Here is a 24,809-nt window from a genome sequence, read left to right as displayed (position 1 = left end):
CAGCGTACCACTCTTTTCTGATGCACTACCTTTTGACACAGGCCTTTAAAAATGACTCAAGTTTCTTCAATTCAAGTTTAGAAAATTGTTTCCAGTCCTATCAGTGATTATAAAAGCCACCATCAGCAGAATAATCTACACAGACATTTTTCTTATATAACATATAGGTCTACTTCTGTCATTTGCTCAGAAAATAAACTTTGTCTGGATTTGTATTGTTTTTTTATATTATTACTATTATTAGTTAGTTGTTGTTTTACTGTTGTTTTATTACTGATGCATCCATGAATATCCACATTTTTAGCAGCTGAATGATGTAATTTGAAATTACTGTATTGTAATTTACTTTGACCATTTTGTGTGCTGCTCTAAAAAGATGATTTACCTCAAAAAGGATATGTTCAGTACTTACATATTTAATTACACATCTGAGTGCATCACAAACAGCGTTTCATATATATATGCTACAAGTTGTTTAATAAAACACAGCATTTTCGTGATTTACTGTGTCGTGAAAAAATACACACTTTGCGTGCTGCTAACAGACCTCTGCATCCACTCGTTTTACCACGTGAGTCTGTGACGCTGATGACCTGTCAGGACTCAGCGCATGCGCGTTGAAACGATGGGAATTTCCAACAGCTGAGGAGGCGTAGCTAGCCACGGCTAGCACTTGTTAAAGGTAAGATGTGCGGGTTGAGGTGTTTCTACCTACAAAATCCCTCGGCTGAAGCAGAAGCCGATGTTGACGTATAAGAGCTACACCGCAACGATAATATATGTTTATACAATTGTTTATATAAGCTATAGAAAATTCTGTGTAGTGGTGCTCCGCACTGCTAGCTAAAGCAATTGTTAGCTAGCCAGCTGCGCTGAAATGGGCGTTCACTGCCCTGCTTGTGCCCAGTTGGGGCCCATGCCAGTGGCAGCATCGGGCTCGACGGGTCCAGGATTCGTGTGGAATTAGCGACTTCCGTGCATTTGATATAATATCAGCACTGGTCGTGTCCGACTCCTTCTGTTACGCCTGATGCGCAATAGTAAGGCATGGAGATGTTAGCCGAAGCTAGTTAGCACTGAACGAATAGTCGTTACGGTTGGTATGTTGGTTGACTAGAACAGCCGGACAGCTTTCCTGCCAGCGGAAACCTTTCCCCGACCGTGGATCAAGCTTCGCAGCAGCGTTTAGGCTTAGTTGTATCTCTGAATTCAATTGTGTTTTTTTACTCTTGCCCGGAATAAAGCTAGATGCGTGCTACTATGGTTACACGCATGTAGGCTGATGCTGTCAGTTTACATTATCAGAGGCGCAAACAGGACCGAAATGCAAACGCTATAATCACCAGTTCCTAGAGTTCCTGGACTTATGATATTTCTTTATTTGACCTGCTACTGGCTATGCCGCTGAAATAAAATGAGTAGATCTTCACACGAACCTACTCTGAACACAGACACAGTTGGTGGTAATGATATAGACACACACACATTTGCATTTCCTTTCGGATAGAATAAAAAACATGGGACAAACTGACATTTCTCCTAAGTTTCTTTCTGTTTTGGTATTAAGGTCTATTTTCTGTCATTACAGCAGGAAGATAAGCTTTGAAGAATGTGTGATTATGAATATATCTTCACAATGAATGACCTTGAACTTTGCACATGCTGATACCGAGGAGTGGAATAAATACTACTACACATCAACGGAGCGTTAAGCAAAAGCTTCTCCCGACCTCATCTTGAGCGACACAGGCCTGTTTGTCCGGAAACAAGTCAGGCTTTGAGCCAGTCTCAGAGATGCCTGTAAGAAGGCATCCCTACAGGCTACAGCCTAGCTACGCCAACTGAAAACCACAGGCAGCTGCATCTGTTGTAGAGATCATGAGCTTCTGATTGGCCACAAAGTCTGATTCCTCGTCCACATCTCCAAGACGTTATTAAATGTTAAGTGTGTGCCAGTGTGTACAGTGAGTAATGGTGACCAAAAATGGTGCTTGGATGTAGCATCCTGGTGCAGAATATGCTCAAAGGGGTGAGACTCTCTCAGAAAAGTTTAACAACTGACTGATAATGGATGCCAAGTTAAAAGAGGACCTGTTCCGGAGGTATGTGACGGCACTAGAGAGGCGCCTGGAGGAGGTCGGGCAATACACAGTGGCTGGAAATGCACCACACGGAGAGAAGAGCAGACACAAGGACAGTGAGGCCCTACTTTCAACAGCCACAGCTCTGCTAGGAGCCTACCAGCCAGACCCAGGACAGCGTTTCCGCATGGTGCGCTTCTATGAAGTGGTGGAGACCTCACTTCGTTGTCAGAGAGGGGGCAACCTCAAGAACCTAGAGAGAGCCTTCCACACCCTGGAGACCATCTGCACCAACCTCTTGCTCTTCCCTTGGAAAAAGGAGTTCAGGTGTATAAAGGTAATTATTTTTATATATACGTCGTCATTATATGGTGTTATGGTGATATATGCTAACTCATTATGTGAAGCTCCTGGATAGTAATTCTATGGAACTCCTGTCTCTTTTAGACCTTCACCGGCCCATATGTGTACCACCTGCAGTCTGCGATTTCTGATGCTGAACTCCGGTCTCTAATGCGCACTATTGGCTATGCCTGTGACCACGATTCGCAGTTCCATTTACAGGAGCACCCAGGAGACGTAAATCATCTACGCCAGTTAGCGTTTGAGCTCTTCCTGGCCCAGGCAGAGTGTCGTCTTCTGGGAGAGGTTGTGGCTCTGGCACGAGGTTCAGCCTCAGAGTTGGAGGCCCTGGAACTCCGCAGAGGTTGCAGAGATGATGCCGCTGGCTGCGCTGAGGCGCTCCGCAGACGGGACAGCCTTGGGGCGGATATGGCTCGGCTGACTGTCCGACCGCTGGATATAGAGAGGCCCCATGCCCACCACCTGAGGCGAGGTAGCCGGCCGTCGAAGTCTGTGGATGTTACAGACGGGGCTGGTCACTGGCACCCAGCAGTCAGTAAGCCGGTCTTGAAGGCGTCGCTGAGCCTGAGGAAGGAGCCTCTTTTTGTAGATGCAGAGGAGGATATGAAGGATGAAATCATCAGGCCCAGCACTTCAGCGTCTCTCTTCTCTGTGGCAGCTCCATCTTCCTACAGCCCTGTTGCAGATTTTTTCCCCATTCAGTCGCCCCCTCCAGCTGATGCTTACACATCTTACCACCTGTCTTCTTTGGATGAGATTGACTTGTACACAGAGAGAGGTGTTGCTGGGACAGGAGGAAGGCAGACCCCCTCTCGACCTCCATCCAGAGAGCCTCGGGATGCCAGGGATGGGTGGCTGCTTAAAGCTCATGGTAGTGTGAAGTGTCAGGGTTGTGGACTGGGCTGCTCCACAATGGCGTCTTGTCAGCGGTGTGACATGATCCTTTGTTCTGCCTGTCATGATGTGGATCCCTCACCATGCTGCGGCTTCCAGGACTACCACCCTAAATCTCAACGTCTCCTTGATGGATACATCCCTGTCAAAGAAAAGCTCTCGGTCTACTCTAATACTCACTCTCACCCCCATCTCCACCCACACCCCCTGACGCTGACTCATTCACACTCTCATCCCCATCCTCACCCCCAGATGGTGGAGAAACCCCTCATGTCCAACAAGCTGTTTCCCAGCAAGTCGATTGCCTTGACCACGCCAAAGGGAGGCAGCAGTGAGCGATTAAATATGGGCGGCTCAAGATGCGGGTTTTGCAACAAGCCAGGTGCAACACACACCTGTGTGAATTGCTCCAAAGTGTCATGTGACTCATGCATGGGCTTGTACGTAAAGGATATGTGCACACGGAAGAATCCTCAGCACAGCTTTGTGCCCAACCATCAGCTCAACTTCAAATCTGGCACCATATCTCACTTAGTGTACCGATAAGTCAGGCAGGCAAAATATATTGGTTTCTCTCCTTTTATGGGGCGTTGCACATATGGATACAAAGCTGTTGCATTTCTGGCCTCATCACTCAGTAGATCTTGCAGTGTTTTGTGTTTGAGAACTTAATTTACATACTCTGGTCTGAATAGACTAAGCGACACACAAGTAACATCTGTAGTTTGTTTCCACTTAGCTTTCTTCTTTATGTCCCTGTAACTTGACTGTAACTAAAATTACGTGATAGTGAATTTGAAAGATGCTTTTGCACCGTTATGAATACGTTTTCTTTGTGTCTTTGAGTGCTGTAGTAAACACTCACGCATTTTGGTTTACACTGGATCACGCTGCTTGCTGTGATCCGTTGGCTGCAAATTCAGGTCTCATTCACAATGACTAACAGCTGTTAGTCTGCCCAGCTCTTTGTATCTGTATGTGTGAACATCCCATTGACCCACAGCGTAGACTTGCACTATTGCTTTAGCTCTAATCCTGCTTTAATTACTCAGTCACTATATCTCCTTTAGCCGACAGTTAGTTCCCTTCCCTTGAACCTTGTACATTTTCTCTTATGGTCACACCAGTGGGCCCTGAAATTCATATGCCACAGAGAACCATGTTGTCAGTTCTCTGTCTTGTACAAGTTCAGACCTATTTCTTCTTCCTTTTTACCTGCTACCTGCTCTTGAGTAGTCGTGATGTTGTAGTTCTTCCCAAATTCCTAAAATTTTGTCCTCCTTAAAAGGGAAACAGGAGAATAGAGAATTTAATTCCCATTCACCTTGAATGAAATCTGTCCGAACAAACATATATATATATACTTTGCCTAACTCGTCAGCTAAAATTTCCTATAGTATAAATATCTATATAAATATGAATTTTATATATATATATATATATATATATATATATATATATATATATATATATATATATATATATATATATATATATATATATATATATATATATATAATAAACAGTATATGTGTGTGTGTGTGTGTGAGTGTGAATAAGACCTCTGAGCCTGCATTGTGAGATAGGAGATCTTTTTAAACTTGAAAAATTAAAAACAGAGGAAACACTGGAAGTCAATAAGTCAATAGTATATATTTTTAATCACTTCTCTAGAACAGTGTAAGACTGTTAAACGGGCATGAGGTCTGGCGTTGGGACTTTTGTCTGTTGGCATGGGGTGGGAAATATCTCAAACGGACATACTGAGACAATGGTCAGATGCCATACAGTATATTGTACTTAAAAGATTATGCCTTGTAAATGAACCCTCAATTGTTTCTGATTATATGACTGAGGTTTAAATGCTGCTGTGGACTTAAGATGTTGAAGATTCGTGGTGTTGACTTTCTGGTAAATAGCCTGTTAAGTTGTGTCAGCTCCAAGCCCCTTTCATTACACTCCTAAACCTCCCTTGGTCCGTGGCGTTGTTGGTGCCCCTCTTACCAGATCGGTGGTTTCCCGTCAGGCCTGTGTTGGGTCACAGGAACTGGCCACAAATCAAGTGATTGCAGTTTGTTGACTGCATGTGGCTGAACTGAATTGGTTTCAGACAGTATGGAAGTGTAAACTCTGACATGGTTTCTGTCTACCTCAAGTGGCTTTATTGTATACACACAGTCTGACATTGTGCTTCAAACTAGCCCTAAAACATATGAAACCTTTATTTCTCTTTTTAGCCACATTTGGCTAATATGAAGCCTCTCCTCTTTCAGTGAACAGTCATTCTTATTTAATGGTCCTGGGTCTTGTAATCTGTGTTATTTCTGTATATAGAGGGTGTGGACACAAAACATGAAGATCGGTATGTTCAAATTTAAAAGCTAAACTGCACATTTATATAAATCTCATGAATTTGAGTAGGATGTTTAGAAAATCTTGATAATACAATTTGTGCATTACATTGTGCTGTGAACCTATTTACTCTTGCAAATGGAGGCAGCAGCTACCAGTGTAGTGCACACAACAGACATCAAATTGAATGGAGGCCTGTCATAGCATTGTTCTAGTAACCTGTATCAAACGGCAGCAAACATACAAAAAATAATTCATGTTCTTGTGCCCACCCACTTGTACAGCACAGTGATTCCAAGTGTGCAATCATTTGTAGATTTTGTGGTTTGTTAGCGACATATGGTGTTACTTTGCCTGATTTAAAAATCCAGGATATGCTGTTTGTGTGCCTGTTGTTAGCACAAGATAACATCAGCAAATCATTGACCTTTGAGCATCTCATTAACTCAGTGATTCGATGGTCTTCAGATAAAAATATTTGCCCACCTCTAAATGTTTACTTTAACTTTTTTTCCACCTCATGGTCAAATTTTAGCTCCAACAAAGATGAAAGCAGAACAAATGTTGAAGTGAAACAGATCTTTACAAAGTAAATTCCTTTAAATAAAAGACCCTTCTACGGGTGCAGAATCTGTATCCTGGGCAACAAATGCACTGGTTGTTCGATAGGATGATGATAATGATGATGATTTAATATTCTTATTATGATCTAAACAGCACTCTGAACTCGTTATTTAGTTTTATTGATCGTCTGATAACAGGCCAAGTGCAACAGCGAACAGACTTAAGCTACATCTGCCTTCACTCTCCTGCTTCAGACCGGAGACTGGAGCAGAAACGCTGTGGCTCTGTTTTCAGATTGGCTAATTTTACCCTGCTGTTTTTAAGTGCTTAGAAAATTCAGCAGATGAGGCACCCAACTTTATTTTTGTTTTTTTGTTACTTACCATGCATATGCTGGCATTTTCTGCCACATATGCGAGTGAAATGCTCCGTGTGGGCTGACGATGTGTCTGCAGACATTATTTCTAATTGACCAGCTGGCGTAAACGTCGAGATCGGCCAGTGCCAAGTAATTCAAAATCTAGACTCGAGATCTGGCAGCTCCTCCTCATCAGTCAACCCTGCAAGTAGCTGCAAAACGCTGTCACAAAGCGGACTTTAGATGATTAATACAAGAAAATTCACTGAGTTGTGCAGTATTTCATTGTTATAATCCTGTTTAATTTGTTGCTTTGTGGAGATCTGTTCTGACTTTGGCAAGAAGGACTTTTTTTTTTAACTAAAATATACAATGAAGTTGACCATAATTTATTGTTGTAAAATAAAGAGTTAACATTTCCAAGGGGGTGAATAATTTTATAGGCAGCATACATCACAGTGACAGTGATCAGAAGGAAATAAATGAAATTTACAGCCTGTGTGAGAGGAGAATGGATGCACTATACAGTGGACTTATACCTGATAAGAACTAATTTTAAACCACATTTCATTCAAAAGATGACGTGATGGTTTTGCCAGAGCATATAGGCTCCTCTGCCTTTATGCTCTGTCAGGAATGGCCTTAATACACCTGGCGCATCCTGGAATATTTAAAGTCCTACTATAGTCATTCATATTGTTTTACCAGCCTGTCGATAATGCATTAACATGTTTTAGGTGACATGAACAGCTGGGGAAGCTTATTTATGAGTAGAATAGCTTGGTGTAATGAACACTAATGATCTGAACCATGTTTTTTAACACACTTGCACAGTTCACACAATGTAGGGGAGATCTCGCCTCCACAAATTAAAAAGCTCTGTAACTTGTTCAAAAGTCTGCCCATGTAAACCCATGTTTGGTTGCAGGGACTAATGTCTGATCTCACATTCCGAGTGACTTGAAAGCGGTGGTCACAGGAAGTGTGACGTTAATTTAAATATTTGCCACAGGATTATTTGTCAGTCAGTTTTTGTTATTACAAATCATACCAGCAACAAAGATGAGAAGTTCTGAGCCATGTTGCCAGGGTGATCTTATTGCCAAATGAAGAACAAATCTCGTATTGGAATAGAAAACGAATCCTGTGTGTGGCCTGGGTGTACAGTTAATGTAGTAGAAATCTGTGGTTGTTGCTCAAGTTTACCCTTGTGTCTGTAGATGTTGGCCTTTTAAGCATCATCAAACAGATCTTCCCCACAAACCATGGGACGCAGATGTAACTTGGATCAGTGGACTGATAACCTGTCACTACAAAGGGCTAAACGGTTTTCAGGGCTGCTGCTGAGTTTTAGTCTTTCAGAGAATAACTAACATGTCTTATACGAAGCATCTAAAGTGGGGCTCACTGTCCGTTCGCCAGCGAGTTCAGATCATGTAGACAAACGGAACAAAAGCGCTATTTTTTTTATCATGGAATACATCGAGCCATTTGAACACAATCGGTTTCATCTACACCAGACACTAAAGTCACTGTGGAAGTCAGTCCCTTTACCTCTTGTGTGATTCTCTTACTGATGTTGACCGTGGTGGTGTAGCTGGGCAGTCCCTCCACCGGCCCCTCTCCCCCGCCCTTTCCTGGCATGCTCTGTACAAGCCCCATAGCTCCTCCTCCTCACCCCTGCCCCCCTCCACCCTGGCACTGAGGATCATTGCACAATGTCTATCTGAAGGGGAATGGACCTAATGATCAATGCGTGGGCATACATGAGCGCGGAAAGGGAAAATAGCCAAAACTGTCAATTGGTGGAAATATATGGAATATATTGAAATGTAAATGAGATTTATAAAATAATTTAAGGAATAAAATTCTGAAAAAAAGAAACATTGTGTGGTTCCCTATATTGTTCAGGTGCATGGTTCAGAAAGGTGCATGACATTCATTTTGAGAGTTTAGTGTCAATGATCAGAAAGCACCTTCTTGTTTGTCCCTTCCACATTTGACCAGTAGATGGTGATGAGTCCTCATACAGGACAACTGCTGCATTAAAAGGCAGTAGCCCTGTAAAAAAAAAAAAAAAAAAACATTGTTCCATTTGAGTAATTATAATTGCTTGTCTGAAAGATGGGACTAACAAAAAGGTAAAATAAAGAAATTCTGGGAAATCAATAAGTAACAAAAGAACAAAAAGCAATGGGTTTCTGCTAATGTAGTAAATAGTAATAATACCTCCCAACAGTGTGTCATAGAGATGATACACAGTGAAGGAGTTCTATTCAGTGTTTCATTCTAAAGACCGTCTCAGACCCACAACAAAAACCGATGTACTGTAGCTGTAAGCTTCGAATCCACTACATCCTAGAACCGAGTGATTTGAAATGAACACCTGCTTTGAATAACCTGACAGAAAGTTGGATCTGCTCACAGAACAAATAGAACATGGTCTGGAGACAGTCTCTACTCTAAACACACTTCAGTACCTCATAGAATCATTGGATCAGCTTCTGGACCAGCGCCACCGCCAACAAAGTCACGTCAGTCACGTTGAAGCTGAGGTTTCACAGAGATGAACCCGGACTCCTCTCTGCGGACGCGCAGCCTGTGGGGGCATGGAACCAGCTAAGGAGAGCCTTGCCTAAAGGCACACTGTTAGAATCAGGCACGCTGACACGTGCAGGTTTTCGCATTGAATCCACACAGATGTCTTGATTAAACACATCTCCATAGTGATGTCCTACTGACGTTTGACTGTAACTGCTGACGCCAACAGCTCAGTGTCAACGTGTGTGACTCATTGTTAGTAAACGCAGATTCAAATGGACACAGAATGGCTGCGTGTCGTATTTATGCGTTTTCTACCCACACACTAACTGGCCCAATGAAACTTTACTGCGTTCATCTGTTTGTGACAAGTTTCATCCTTTGGTTCGTAACTTATCTTCACAGCACATTAACACTGACATTTATTAAACACACCCCAGCCTTTCATGCTCACTAATTAATTATTTGCCATTTAATCTATTTTGTTCTGTGATTTGTACACTGGATTTTTAGTGTTTAATTGCTAACAGTCAAATATGAAATTTAGCTTCATTAGCTTAAGTACTTTTTATCCCAGTTATATTTTATTACCTGCAGCTTGAGACTATTGATTTAAAATGAAAGGTGTCTTTACGTTTATTTATCAAACCTCATATTGCTGTTGTCCTTGATATCACAAAGCCCCAATTCATAATTCATACGTGTGTTTTTATCATAGTCTAAAAAAAAACATCAGCAGCAACTTGGGTACTGTTGACCTTTAGAGTTTTCATCATTTATAATCATGCATCCTTCGAAGGGGGGGGTTGACTGACCCAAACATTAGGCCTCAGGGCACACGATGGCCTGGGTCAACCCTCCCTTCATCTTTGTCACGGGCTCGACCCGTGGCCTCCTTGGGATCCGATCCAAACTCGTTGCCTCAATACCAGCTCTACCCGTAGCCGGGGAATCAGGATCATCCAACTAGTTCATGAGGTTCATCCAACCGGGGGGTTCGTCCGTCCTGGGAAGGTGGTCCTGTGACGTCCTGTATAAGGCCTCGTCTCTTCCTATTTATAAATCTCTTCTTAAAACCAACTTGTTTGCACTGGCTTTTAAAACAGTCTGAGTTGGCATTATTGTACTACCTGTTGTGTTGTTTTTATTTTTATTTGTTCATTTATAACAGTTTTCTATCATAAGTGCTTTCTAAATGTCTTGACGCTTTTATCTGACACTTTGTGCAAAGTACTTAACAGATGAACAAGCAACCCACCCACCGGTGGTGTCCTGCTCGACCCCTACACCACCCCCACCCTCCTCTCCTACACGCCCCAGGTCCTCCTGGGGCGTCATCTGACCCTGTCCACCCCCCACAACCACCCCCGCTCCTCACATCACCAAACCACCCCTCACTCCAGTCTCTGTAGCCTTGTGGGGTCGGATGTAAAGCCCTCCTTTGTTGGCCTCTCAGAAAACGAGATCTGCGTAAGGGTTAAATACAAAGATTTTTATTTATGGCTAGGAAGTTCTTGTGTAAAGGTTGAAGACATGCAAGCATACACCTGTATGTGTGATGACAGTGTGATCGAGATGTTTCTGGGAAGGAGTGGAGGCCTCTCAGTGATTCAATGCTACAATATGAGCTACAGTGATGTAGTATTTACAGGAAACAGCTTTCACCACATCTGGCGATCACATCTTCTAAAGTTGATTTTTGAAGTAGACCCACTCTTTATTGTGTTGTTGGATAAAGAAAAAAAGATTCGGATTCGGATGTGGCGCTGACATTGACAGACGCAGCCTACACAGTCTCATGATGTAACCATGGTTACACAAGAAGAAAAGATGCTTCTCTGTGGCCGTGAGGAGTAATAAGTTACCAGAGTCCTTGTACCTCCTGGAAAAATCTTGCAAAGGTATTTTTTAAGACCTATATGAATTTATATAGCATGAAATGTTGTGTTCTTGTTGAGTTTCTGTCCAGTTAATACATCTGTGCTATTCTGAGAGATATTCAGAGGTGATGGAATGAGAGAAGTAAAATTCAACATGGCAGAAACTAAGCTCTTCATTTACCTCCAACAGGTGTAACATTTATATAACTAACTTCCTGTAACCGACAATTGCATCACACCTGTGCATCTCAGCTGGTGTCTTTGAGGCTGTGCAGCTGTTGGAAGCCCTGATAGTTCTAATATTGTGCCTGATCAGTGAATTTCCTTAAGACTTTGAAACAACGAATAAATAATCCCCTTGAAGCTGTTTGGCTCTTAATTAACCAACAGAACTGTGAAAGGTTGAAAAAGTGTGGACCAAGTTCAAACACATGTTCTTGCTCACACATTGAGGTGTCTGTCTGTTTGATAGGCTACTTGTTACCCATTCTCTGCCGAGCTCTGATGCATCGCAGTCCAGCGGATGGTTTGACCTTCAGATGCAGGGAGGAGCGTGACATGTAGGGATGCTATGTAGGGACACATTATGTGTCTTATGTATCTAATATTGTAGGATTTATATTGTGTTAAGGCGCGTGAAAAATGTGTTTGCTGTATAATTAAGGCAAATCTCTCCAGAGAAATGTCGGTGTTCGGGTTCTTCACTGGCGATGAACCAGAGGGAGACGCTTGCTGATGAAATTAAGTGATGAGCAATGATGAGAGGGGTGAAGTGTGCTGATATAACAGAGGGGAAATGGGATTCCAGCGCTGTGCTGCAAAATGGGAGGGAACAGAAAGACTGAGAACAGGGAGGTGATGAAGATCAATGGCCGCCGTCAGCAGAGAAGCTCAAGGGTTTGAGCACTTCACGGAAACGGAGCGAGAGGCCGACACGTGTTGACAGAGAGTGAGGAGTGACAGCGGCGGCGCCACAGACAGGAGGAGATGGTGATGGAGTGGCTGCGCGATTGAGGGAAGCAGAGTGAGCTGCGTGGATGCTGGACGTCCAGATTAGAGTTCAAGAAGAAGTAGGACTTTAATGGAGTCATAGAGCGCGAGGCAGATAGAAACAAAGGAAGTTCACACCTTCACCTTAAACTTCATGCCAATGATGCTTTTCTTATTATAAAGTTTATCAATATTTTAAAACGGTAAAACTAACTAATCTTATAACTCAAAACACTGAATGCAATAAAATCGTTGTGAACATGGTTGGCGTCTTCCACTTCCTGTTGGCTGCTTGTTGAGCACAGGAACAAAGCAAAGACAATGGAATGTGTCCAACAGAGGAACGCATGTAGTTCAATCACATCTGAGCTACATGTACTGACCTCTTAAATAACATCCATGGAAGTTAGAGCTTGTTGAGACATTGGGAATTAAATAATGATGTTTAGCTGCTTGGTGGGAACAAGTGTGATTAGAAGCTGTCCATCAGAGCTGCTCAGTGGGAAGCAGAGCCGACTGGGCCTCTTTAAAGTGTGTGGTTGTGAGAACTCCGCTAAACGAAGCTCCCTAAATGAACAAAGAGTAAATGAAGCACAATGTTAAGGCCTCACCGCTCTTCATCCCCTCCGTCACCTGCTCAAACACATTGGGACTCTGGAGCCACGAGGCACTAAATTTATGCAAAGTGTAAGCGTCTGATGAAAGTTAAGGACATGTCAAGATAAGTTGTGGTTATGAGTAAGTAGACAGATTAAGATGAGGAATCACTTCAGCATCAGGACGAATGAAAGCGGCTTTTGGGGGAAAATGGATTTCTACACAGGAGATAAGCTGTGATCCACATGACAGCTGCTCCGCTTATCAGCTCTATTGTTTAATGACGCGAGTTTCCTAAAACCACCGAGCGCTGTCCTTAAAGAAGCGTCTGATCGTCAGCGTTCACATGAAGAATGTCTGTGTCCCTGTGTCGCGACATCTGATACAAAGTGAAGTAGCGCTGGGATCGTACGTGTGGTGATGAATGGGAATGAGGATGAAACAAAGACCTGAATGTCCAGTGAAGCAAATACAAGCTGCTACCGGCTGAAAACCTGTCCAGAGTCTGTGGGTCTTTATCTCAGCTCTGCTTCAAGATGTCAGTCTGCCTTCAGTCACTGCTGATGGCTGCTTAATTATGCTCCGTACATGAACATTACAGCCACGTGTCTCAGCAAATCAAACGTGTTGCTTTGGTTTGTTTCATTGTACTTTGCCCTGTTTTCTCCCCACGGTGACACCTGCCTGCTGTAGTTCTTGCTGCTGTGCACGTCACAGGCGCGTCCTATGGCGTCGGTCAACAACGTCCTCCAAACGCTGCAAAGGCACAGTCTGTGTGCAGCTGTGGCTGCGCTGCTGCTGGAGACAGAGATCCATGTTTATGACACTTGACAGCGTCTTGTTCAAGGAATTCAGGGCATCTTTGGTGATGCAGTGCTGCAGTGTAAAGTTGGAGTGTGACTGGTTTCAGCTTGTGGAACCTGAGTCTGACATCTGCGTATGCGTTTGTTCATATCAGCCCATTCATTCTTCTTTAGGGAGGTGCATGCATTACTGTATTTATGTGCTTGCGTGTTCTTTTGTATACAGTAACAAATTGCTCTAATTTAGAGTTTGTACAGTACATGAGCACATGTGCTATAAATGTCACAAACATCATCAAAAACAGAATGTGACTCATGTAGGATAATGGCCTGAAAATGTCTTCAGTGAGAGGATGTCATTTAGACTTTGATGGAAAAATGGTCGTTACCTGTGTTTGGACTGTGTGAGGTGCTGTCACATTGAGTGAGTGACAGTAAACAGTCAGCATTAGGATTCACATGCATTTATGTCATTTGCTCTGTGTTTAAACCTGTAAATGTGGACGCTCCGCTGTCTCGATTCTGTCTGAGGCCTCAGACGAAAACTAAAAACCTGATTTAGACTTTCTGGGGCATCCGTGACAAACCGACCCAGGAGCTTCATGGCCTGTCAGTTCCAATGATATCCAGGAGGGGTTCTAGCAGCAGAGAGTGGCTGAAACCAGGCCAGATGTGTAGAAGGAAGCGTCAGCACCTCCTCTCCAGACTGGACCTGGAGCAGATCCGACCACCGGATCTGGAGCCTGAGCTACTGTGTGTGTGCCCCTTTTCCTCATGAGGCGAGAGAACATCCCAGCTGTCACTGGGCGAGTTACTACGCTTCAGTCATGGTGCGAAACCAGGAGAATCAGACCAGATGTGTGAAGTTATCAGAGCGACAGAGGCGACTGTGTGTGACATCTCACTGTTCACTCCCAACTCAATGAATCGCCCCTTACATCTACTGTGTAGAGACACAACCTGTGTGACTTGTCACATATTTTATACAGTTGTACTGGACAATAACATCATCCATCATCCAGTTCCATAACTGGTGCCACTACCTGAATGTAGTTAGTCCAGTATATTGTAAAAACCCTTCATCGTTCACAGTTGGAAGTTAGAAGCATGAGAGTTTTAGGGAGTCTAGAGCATCTGATCGAACAGGAGGCTGGTATTTGACTTGGTAAATGAAGGCAGATGTTTAATTATGGACTCTTAGCTCTTAAAAGTCAAACACACACACACGTCTGTCAGCGGTGAACAGTCTATTTTTGGATGTTCCACCATCTTAACAGCTTAATCCAGTTAAATTTAAACTTTTGAGATTATTAAATCCAGCATGAGATCTGTCAGATGAATGTACAAGGTCAGCAAAATGTATGAAGTGATTATTTAATGATGGAGTTTCAGCCGGCCTGTCTCAGTTCAGCCTCCAGAGCTGCCTCTGGACCGGATCTGCTGTCTCTTACTTTGGTGCAGCCTTGGTTTAAGCGTATGATGCACAGTAAGACAAGACTCTAAAAACAGAAAGGTAACATGGGATGTGTTCAAAGGCAGAAGGAACTTTGTTTATTTTGAACTTTTTCTTCTGAGCATTAAAAATGTGGAACTGGGCTCAACTGTGTTTAAGTGGTACAACGTAATGTTTAAACTTATATTTGATTCACAATGTGCCGTTTTATCTGAGAACTGTTCTTTTTACTGTGACTGTAACTTTAATCTCCTGTTAATGTGCATTAGTTCAACTTTCTCCTACAAATCTGACATCGCCACCAGAGTGATTATGAGGCCTGTAATTAAAATCCAGTCCTGACATCAGATATGAACTTTCTGTGGATCCTCTCAGGCTTTGGTCTAGTGCACTTTTACTTCTGTGCCTTGAGCGCTGTGTTGTTTTCTCAGCTGGAGCTATAGAGGCTCTTCAACTGCACCTTGCTCATCTCGGGACCATGCTTGTGGGTTTACGCAAGACACATATTTAATATTATAACCAGATTGTTTAACAAATTATGAAGACGAGCAGTGATTTGGAATGAAAAGTAAGTCGTTAGTGTTTCTGCCTGCAAGCGATGAAAAGTGGACGTGCACCAGGAAAAATACAAACAAGAAATATTTAACTAAATGTAATAAGAAAATTAGATCCTGGTGGAAAAACACTGCAGGTACAGTATAACGAGGGTCAATGAACTGGAGTTCACTCAGCTTCCAATTATAAGAGGTCACTCGAGAACATCTTGTCAGGATTTTAACTGTGTACACGAGGAAATGTGTGTAAATGTTTACATGAAAACGGTTGACACGAGAAGGAGATGGTTTTGGTTAAAGCTTAAATCCGACACAGCTGAACAAGGAGACCCCTCCTGTCCCCCCTCATTAAGTCATCCACACCGGCTGATGACTGACAGGAGCTCCCACAAACCTCCCCCGTCCTCACGCAGGCGTGTCCCACAGGACGCGTTACGGTGAGGTCGGATCATGTCCTTCTGCTTTCATACGTTACATCTGCTCCTCACTACGTCTGCATGTGTGGGTTCATTCCCAGGCCAGATGTGCTGGGACACGGCAGCTCTGGTGCACGGACGTTTTATGTTAAATATTGGCTAGTGAGTCAGTACAACGTTGTGATGTTACTGGAATGATGAAAGTTTGAGATTGAAACAAACTTTAGAATTTATAGTCATATTCCAGAAACACCTCATGAAATTCCAATGGCTTAGCTTCTTATAAAAGATTATTGATTCACAGCCCACAGGATGAAAAATGAAAGGAATGATCCTTTTTTCATTTCCATCCGTCCTTAATTGTTTCCACTTGATGCGCCCACACTGAACAGAGTGACGCCTCTGAGTGAAGCCTTCTTACTGAAAGCACCGATTTCCATCACTGCTGCCTCCAGCAACAGTTAACGCTATTTTGAAAACTGCGACAAAACCAATTAGCGCTAAAAATCGATGGCGTCCTGCTGAGAGACGCTGTTTGTGACTGCAGTTGTAGAACCTGTAAAAACACGGACACACGGGAGGAGAAGCCTCAAGGCTGAGAAGCAAACCTTTAGATATTCAGTATCGAGTCGAGCAATCATTGAGCAGCGTCGTCCAGTTTTACTGCAAACCTTTCATTTTTTGGATGTTTTTACGTTTATGGAAATGTAATATTGACCCGTTGCGTGGTTCTTTACGTTGGTCCATATCATTGTTGAAAAGCTAAACACCCGCAAGTTGTTGTTAGTAATATTTCAATGGACATCTGCGGTCCCCAAAGAGTGAAATCTGGTGACTTTGAGCCCTGATGTCTTCTGTTATAATGTTGCCATGTTTTGCTTTAAATGAGAATTATTGAATGCTGCTTTTGGTTGATAGTTTGATTCATAGAACTCATACATTGAGCCTGAAGCGGTGTTGTACACTAGCTTAATTAACGTGCTTCTTGAAGAAGCGTATGTCAAATGGCAGATGAACCCGAAACAGCTTGTGTTTCTTCAGCATGGTCTGATTCCAGTAGACCGGTCATGGCCTTAATAAATCAAAGATGTTGCACAGCATTCAGAGAAAACAAACTCAGGAATCATGTGCTTTCACTTCTGAAAGTAGTTACTTGCTCTTTTAATCCTGTTTCAGGAAAATCAGTCTGGAGCGATGTGCGATGAAGCAAATCCTGTATGTTCATGATTGGAGAGTTCCTGTGGAGGACGTTTGCAAGACTGAGGGCAGGATCCTCCACGGCCACTGATTTCCTCTGATTCCAGCCTCTGATTGACTGAGCACACACTCATTACAGGTCATCAGCAGTAGGTGGAAAACAAGCAAAATGACTACCAGGATTAACATTCATTAATTTATAATAATAATAGTAATAACTTTATTTATAGAGCACTTATCAAACACGTGTACAAAGTGCTTTACACATGAACAAGCAGATAAACAACACAAGGATAAAAAAATGTAATAAATAAGTAATTTTCCATTTTAGCTGATGAAAAGACAACAATTTTCTGCTCAAATCTTAAAATCAATCCTAAACTTGACCGGGAGCCAGTGAAGAGCTGTGATATGATCAAACCTCCCTGTTCTCGTCATATTGGACAAATGTAGGTTTAACTATTAGTATTAGCTGCCCTCAAGCTTATTTAAAAAAATCAATACACAAATACATATACTGAATATTAGTTTAATTTTGACATTTGATGTACTTTTGAATAAAAGTATTAAACATTTTTTACACAGTTGTTTTAAACAAAAGATGTAAACATTTTCCACAGTGCATCCGAGACTTCACAATAATAATGATATTTAAAATCATGTATACGGACCTTTCTACATACACATGTTGTACAGTATATACACAAAGCACCAAATTCAGCCTCATACTGTATATATGGTAGAAACTGAGTGTGTGGTGCTGCTGTCAGACTTACATTAGTAACATGGATCATTCCTTTAGGAGGACAAAGCATTTGCTTTTCTAACCTGAAGAAAAACTGTTCGCATTCATCTAATTTACATGACGTAGCACCGACTTACAGAGAGCTGACTAAACACCACCCAGTGTAGAAGTTGAGTTAACCAGGTGTGCATAAAGATGTGCTGCTAATTCACAGACTCTTGTCTCAAACAGATTCACAAAATGCTTGTGACCAGGTGTGATTCAGAGAGTGACGATGATTAACGGGTGATGATGGGGGGTTTCCTGATGCGTGAGCAGGTGATGGCTGCAGCCAGCAGCTGCTTCAGGAGCACTGTCATGTCTCAGTAATTAAGCTTGCTTGTAGTGAACAGCTCATCCAAGTCCCTGTAATTGCATCAAACACCAGCTACGATTTCCAATTTAAATTCAGCCACAGGAGCCACAAATACATTCCATGCTTAATTGGGAGATACTGTGGACGGAGCTGCCTTCAAAGAAAATGCAAATGCAACAACCTAAGAAATACATTTTTCAACTTCTTCTGTGTTAAACTAACAACATCATGGTGGGAATAGTCAGCTTGAATGGTCATTTTATGGAGACTTTATATGTTAAAGATTTTGCTATTTGAGTTAAAAGAAGGGAAAACTAAATAAATTTGAGTTACATTAACGTGATAATAGAACGATTATGGTAAATATAGACAGACAGAATTTTAAATAGCTTTTCTTTTTTCAGGTTCATTTCACATATTTTTTTATTTTTTCACTTTTAGAATCATTTCTTACACATGGCATCTGGACATGCATTACACGATGCAAACCAAACTCTAACCCCGATAAAACACCTGAGCATTCAGCATGTTTCCTCCTGGTTTCATACAACATCATCATTCATGACTAAATGTAAACACTGCAGTCTGTGCTTTTTAGGACGATGAACCTCTGAGCAGCAGTTCAGACGTAGCAGCTGCCAATAACAATCTGCCCATTGGATCATTAAACTCTATCAAAGTCACGACTGACACATACAAATGCATTAAAGCAAAAATAAGACTGTGGGGAAGCGTTACGTGTCTACATACACACACACACACACGCATACGAGCTTCAACAGTCGTCTACCCAGTTCTTTCATTGCTAACCAGCATATCAGTGGGCAGATGTGTCCAAAACCAGATGTGAGCAGAACCTTTGGTAGCAGCATGAAGAGCAAATCATCATTTTTAATCAAACCTCAAATATTATGGCTCAGTAACAAACTAGTGGCCTCAACACATCAGAGCAGCAAATACTGTACAATCATATTCAAGTAATGAAGCGAGACCCTGCATCTGTAAAGTTGTTGTAGACAGTAGTTTTGATATCATCATAAATATATATGATAAAACACAATATTTATGGCATTTTGATCATATTCATACATTTAATTTAATAAAAATAAACAGCGGTTGCTTTGATCGTCTGCAGGCCAGCGGTGCAGGAGACTGTTGGTGGAGCGAGTTACAGTGAGACAAGGTTTCAGCCTGGAGTCGTCAGCATTAGTGCAGAGCTTCACTACAATGAATGAGAGGCCGCAGGTACAAACGCAGGTCTGAGCCGTGAGCTAACAATGGGTTGAGTAGAACGATGGCAATGGTGGCTTCCAATCAGAGGCCAATATAAATTACAATTCATTGTTCTTCAGTGTGATGGCAAACAAAATGCTTCCAGTGGGAAACTGCTTATTAGACGCTGATAAACTCAACCACCCGCGCTGGGCAGGTTTTAGTGGTTGAGTTTTGGCAGGTGCTGAGGCCAATTCAAAGGCAAGTGGCCTCGTCTGTAGTCCTTTATACACACACAGAGCCAGTCTCTCCTCTGTTGTTGTAATGGCTTAAAAGTTGCTTCATAAACTAATTCCAGTGTTTCCTCTGTTGTTGTTGTTTGTGCGTCAGAGAGAAACTGCTGACACATTGTTAGCTTCTCTCAGGAGCAGCACATTTGCACTTCTGCCCATGAAAGCACATATTCACTTCACAGAGGCACATTAGAAAAATACACACATACATACACATACCCCTTTGATGCACACAAAGCTGAAATCGGTCATAACGCATGCAGCGGTGACCTCCTGTGGGTTTTAACCAGGACCCCAGGGCAGCAAAAAACAAGCAGAATTCATTTCTCCTCGTAAACATTCCATTCAGCTCACAGAACGGACTCCATGGGAACCCGTCACCGAGCGGTGGGAAACATCTTCCATCATCTTCCCTTCTTTTCCTGCATCATGACTAAAACTATACAACTTTACAAACAACTTGATCTGCATCTGAAATGTGACCTCATGGCTCTTAAATCGACGCACCCAATCAGATCAATGTATTAATGTGACAAATATGGAGAATGAAACAAGAGGCCCCACAAAAGGTTTTGAGTCTTCGTCCTCATAGATGCTAGGTGCATGTTTGGCTTGTTTCTCCGGTTTGTGGTCGTGTCTTTTGGCAGCATCACACATTCGAGGCCTCAGAGGAAGTCGCTCTGCAGCTCGTTGGACAGCGTGCTGACGACCTCGCCTCGCGGCGCCGTCAGCACGCTGGCCGCCCGCCGGGGCCGGGCCTCGGCCGGGCTCCTGCTGCCGGCGGCCGCGCCGGGGCAGTGCCGGCACGTCCCGTGGTCGCCCGGCAGCCCGTTGGACAGACGCGTGGAGTTGCACTCGTCCATGTGATGCGCCCGCGTGCAGGGTCCCTTCTGCGCCGCGCCACCGCCGCCGCCGCACGGGCGCCCGCAGAGCGCCGTCCGGCACCGGGCCACGTCCCGGCACAGGGACTTGCGGAAGTTGGGCTTGAACACCAGGTAGATGACGGGATTGTAGAGGGTGGAGGACTTGGCAAAGATGGCTGCCATAGCGAAAGCCATGGGCGGCACCGCTGCCGAGTTACCAAAGGCCGCCCACATGGACACGATGGCGTAGGGGCTCCACGCTGTGAGGAACCCGATGCAGACGGCCACAGAGAGCTGCAGGACAGTCACGACAGTCATCGACACACAGCCGGCAACAAAGAACGGGCCCGAGATGGTGCTCACCTTTATGATGAGCGCGTGGGCGTTGGTGGTCTTGTTCTGCGGGGACATGTGCTGCTGCACAGCCTGGCGGGAGCCGCGCACCGTCAGCAGGATGAAGGTGTAGGACAGGAAGATGACGGCGCACGGCGCCACGTAGCAGAAGAAGAAGAGGCACACGACGTAGCTCATGGCGGCGGAGTCGCGGCCGGGCGCGTGCCAGTCGATGCAGCACGCCGTGCCGTACGGCTCCTCGCCGTAGCCCCCCCAGCCCCACAGGGGGCCCACGGCGAAGACCCCGGCGTAGCACCACACCCCGGCCACCAGCAGGGCGGCGTGGCAGGGCGAGAACTTGCTCCCTGAGGAAACGGAGGAGCGGCGGTGAGGCGGCATCCGGCTACGGCGGCCTCGCAGAGCTACAGTACGAGATGCTGACACATGCTGAGGCTGAAGGAGTCTAACAGTCCTTCAGAGGAGCAGAGGAGCTTTTCTCCGGCCCCAGATTGAAGTCAGCCCCTGTTAGTTAAAGCCCCCCGGTACTCATTCATCTGCTCTGTGCTGGGAACGCTGGGCGGCTCTTACAGATGCCTCTTATCTGATCGCCGCACAGAAAAGTTCCACCTAAGCTCTTTTCAGTAGAGCACAGAACTCAGCTCAGTCTCCAAAGCCCTCGAACAAGATTCGTCCACAGCTTTTAAAGTTTGCAGCTTATCTCCTAATACTGACTCGATTTAACTCCTTGGCTGCTGTATTCAGATGTAGAACAGAAACCATATGAAAGCCCTGCAGTGTTTATCCAACTGTACGACACAAACAGACTATTTCAACAACCAAAAGTTCAACTTTAACAAGGAAACCTCCAACACACAGAAAGTCTTTGCAGAGTTGGTAGTTGGTAAAGCAACACAACCTATCTGGGTAAATAACAAGAATTTTACTTCAAGTAAAGTAAAAGGACAAGTCTGGTGAAAGATATGAAATACAAAAGCTTTATTATAAAAATGAATAAATGGTTCAAATTTGCATAACGAGCAACTGTTAAAAGTAATAAGGAAATGTTGATACACACAAATAGAACTTGTGTGAAATCAGGTTTCTGCAACAATATAATTCCTGGCTGCAAACAAGACTATAATAAAACACTCATTAATGTTTCTATGAGTCAAGATGATTATTCAGGCCAGAAACAACAACAGGAAATAACAACGCAAACAAAACCTCAAGCACACAACAGAACCACAGTCTGAGAGACCAGGACACCAGAGACGCCTTAAACATGGGAGTAGAACAGGTTTGTGGCAGCACAGATGCAACATGAACATTAAATATCAGGCTGTGACACATGTTTACGGCCTCCACATTCTAGAAGCTAGTTTCTGTAAATCGACTCTAATTATAAGTGCAATTCAAAGCTCCTCACTTCAGAAATGAGTCTAATTTGGAAATGATGCTCTGACACAGTGATGTATGGTTTAATTTAGGTGCTTTGCTCTGATGGATGGGTCCAGCCGGCACCAGGACCAGGAGCTGCTGTCAGTAGGACTGATGCAGCAGCTGCAGCGTGTGCTGGTTCTGTCCATTACTGCTCTGTGCACGGCCTGGATCCCAGAACCTGAAACTAGAGTTTACGCTAAAATCTCTGCAGCAGAGATGAATGAATGTAACGCAACAAGGAGGTTGATCTGGATGTGCTGTAAACCGGTGCTGTTGGATGTTAGTTGAAGGTCAGACTCCTTAACTCACTGCTTCAGCATCAGTTTGTAGTAATGCTGCTTATTACCTCCTCTGTGAAATGAACTGAAGTGAAACACATGAGTAAACTCTGACAGCTGGATGTGGTCCAACCGTGCAGCCAGGGAATGGAGAGACTCCAATTACTGGACGTTGGTACGTTTTTCCAGCTACGAGCCCTGGGGCGGATCCAGTAAAGCAGGAAGAGTAAACACTGTTCTATTTACACGTCCCGCTGAGATGAAGCAGCCAAAGTACTCGGGGGGTGAGAATTAACGGCTCCGTTTAATCAATAATTTCAACAGCTTCAGTTCAGTTGTACTAGCATTATTGGGCTTTCAGAATAAAAGCACGAAGCTCGTTTGTCCTATTCGTTTTTCAGAATAAAAGCTCGAAGCCCGTTTGTCCTACCGTAGTTTGGGCAGCAGACCTTGAGCCAGCAGACGCAGGACAGAACCATGAGGTTGGTCAGACTGCTCAGACCGAACAAGACGCCACAGAAGGCGTAGACCGTGCAGGCGGTGGTATTAAAGAGCCACCTGGACAGGACACAGCTGTTACTGACACGCCTGGGACTGAAGTACTGATACGAGGGGGGGGGGGGGGGTCACTCACATGTGGGCGAAGGCCGAGGGGATCGCCAGCGGGAACAGCGTCACCGACATGCTGAGGTCGCTGACGGCCAGGTTGACCACGAAGAACTCTGCCGGCTTCAGGGACGACTTCTTCCTGTAGACCACCAGGAGCAGGGTCCCGTTCCCCAGCACCGACAGCACCCCTGAGACAGGAAGAGTCAGCGCTGCCGCAAGTCACTGGTTACACGCTACACTGCGGAGCGGGAGCTCACTCACCAAACACCGTGTAGAGGATTCCAATCAGGAGGTCGTTGCCTTTGGAAATTTTGGACACAAACAGAAATGGTTCAGAGGCATTTCCCATCTAGAAGAGGAATAAAAAGCAGACAGGAACCGTGAGTTGTGGATTAAACCACAGCTGCTGTTACATTGTCTCCAAACCAAACTGCCGGTGACTCTTAGCATGAAAAATATTTCCATAATTTGGAACCTCTGCAGACTCAAGCTCAGGCGAGATGTTTGAATACGTTGTGTCATAATTATCTTCGCCATGGCAACCAGGCGGGTCATTTGCATACGCAGCATCACCTGTTGCTGCTGTATTCAGTGTGGCTGAGATAAGAGATACCAGCGAAAATATACAGTTTGTTCAGCATTGGTTTCTTTCTGTGCACATTATTACCGTTATTCTGTGTGAACTCGCTATTAAAATGTTACTGTAGCAGAAACTATATGTAAGAAGTTGTAAATGATAAAATCAGCAGGCGCTAAAATAGACAAACTAACACATTTTGGTTTAAAACCACATTTCCTTTCTTTCCTTCATTCTTTTACTTCTGTACAATGACTAACACTTGGGGGTTTTGCTCTACACTGTCTCGGCCTGACCTAGAAGTACAGTTCTCATGCTATTGTGTGTCAGCGCGGAGCGATGAAGCTGCCTGTTGGATTATTCACGTTATTGCCCACTTCTCTCTCTACTGTCGGCCGCCCTCTCAGCAGACTCAGGAGGACGAGGGCAGGACGGATTAACAGCCTGTCTGAGAGGATGAAGTCAAGAGAGACACTGAGAAGGAGAGCGAGGCAGAGAAGTGACACGGGCCGAGAGGGAATAAAGTAGAGCAAAGTCACCGGCTCGGTCATCATGGAGCGAAACCCTCACACTCAGGCTAAACGCTGCACAGGATCCGGCCTTAACGCCCACTGTGTCTACGATGAAGCAACTCAGTGGTCACTGACAACAAACAATTAGCTTCACGTGTGCTCTGGTCCTGTTCTGGAGCTGATGGAGGGATGTTTAAAGCTCCATCACCCAGACAGGAACCTGTCCTATCCAGCTAATGCTGCACAGTCCAGCCAGAACCTCCACATGCAAACTGGACCCACAACATACAGAACTCCAGCGTGGATGTAGTATGTGATGGCTGAGCACACTAATACACACGTTTTTCATCACAGTCCTAGTTATAGTCATGGAAACGGTTCTGTGAGTGAACAGTCACTGCGGTTAAAGGTGCAGCTTTCAGTCTGTGAACAGTGATACGAATGAGATGGAGCAGTAAAGTAGGATCCAGTGAGCCCCAACAAGGAAATAACCCTCACAAATGACGCTGTAGATGAGAGCCGGGCATGAGTGGTCACCTTTCCTCTTCC

General features: G+C 44.1%; 2 protein-coding genes across 5 annotated transcripts in view; one reads left to right on the top strand and one right to left on the bottom strand.

The window, feature by feature from the left end:
- The first annotated feature begins 532 nt into the window (after positions 1-532).
- Positions 533-4,754, top strand: spata2 (spermatogenesis associated 2). The gene is made up of 3 exons (XM_029156987.3): positions 533-682; positions 1,589-2,418; positions 2,529-4,754. The coding sequence occupies exons 2-3, from the start codon at positions 2,068-2,070 to the stop codon at positions 3,882-3,884; spliced, it is 1,707 nt and encodes a 568-aa protein (XP_029012820.1). The 5' UTR covers positions 533-682; positions 1,589-2,067; the 3' UTR covers positions 3,885-4,754.
- A 12,481-nt stretch (positions 4,755-17,235) lies between these two features.
- opn7b (opsin 7, group member b) overlaps positions 17,236-24,809 on the bottom strand; it is a 22,332-nt gene continuing 14,758 nt past the window's right edge. The window contains exons 1-6 of one of the 4 annotated variants that reach the window (XM_055510396.1): positions 23,585-24,322; positions 23,433-23,471; positions 23,197-23,359; positions 22,993-23,120; positions 20,875-21,209; positions 17,236-20,805 (exon numbers count right to left, since the gene is read on the bottom strand). In XM_055510396.1, the coding sequence (XP_055366371.1) occupies positions 20,314-20,805; positions 20,875-21,209; positions 22,993-23,120; positions 23,197-23,359; positions 23,433-23,471; positions 23,585-23,741 (1,314 nt within the window). In that variant the 5' untranslated portion in view covers positions 23,742-24,322 and the 3' untranslated portion in view covers positions 17,236-20,313. Of the gene's footprint in view, positions 21,210-22,992; positions 23,121-23,196; positions 23,360-23,432; positions 23,521-23,584; positions 24,326-24,809 lie in introns of those variants that run through there. The other 3 variants (XM_029157366.3, XM_055510395.1, XM_029157365.3) reach the window with 3 other exon arrangements.

The sequence above is a fragment of the Betta splendens genome, chromosome 7 (assembly GCF_900634795.4).
Source record: "Betta splendens chromosome 7, fBetSpl5.4, whole genome shotgun sequence".
Lineage (NCBI taxonomy): Eukaryota > Metazoa > Chordata > Actinopteri > Anabantiformes > Osphronemidae > Betta > Betta splendens.
The sequence above is the reverse complement of the archived record's forward strand: the minus strand, read 5'-3'. Positions and strand labels throughout refer to the sequence as shown.

Excerpts from the sequence above, each read along its gene's own strand:
- spata2 (XM_029156987.3), top strand. The coding sequence starts at position 2,068 with ATGGATGCCAAGTTAAAAGAGGACCTGTTCCGGAGGTATGTGACGGCA. Across the intron at positions 2,419-2,528 it reads AGGAGTTCAGGTGTATAAAG|ACCTTCACCGGCCCATATGT; the intron begins GTAATTATTTTT and ends TGTCTCTTTTAG.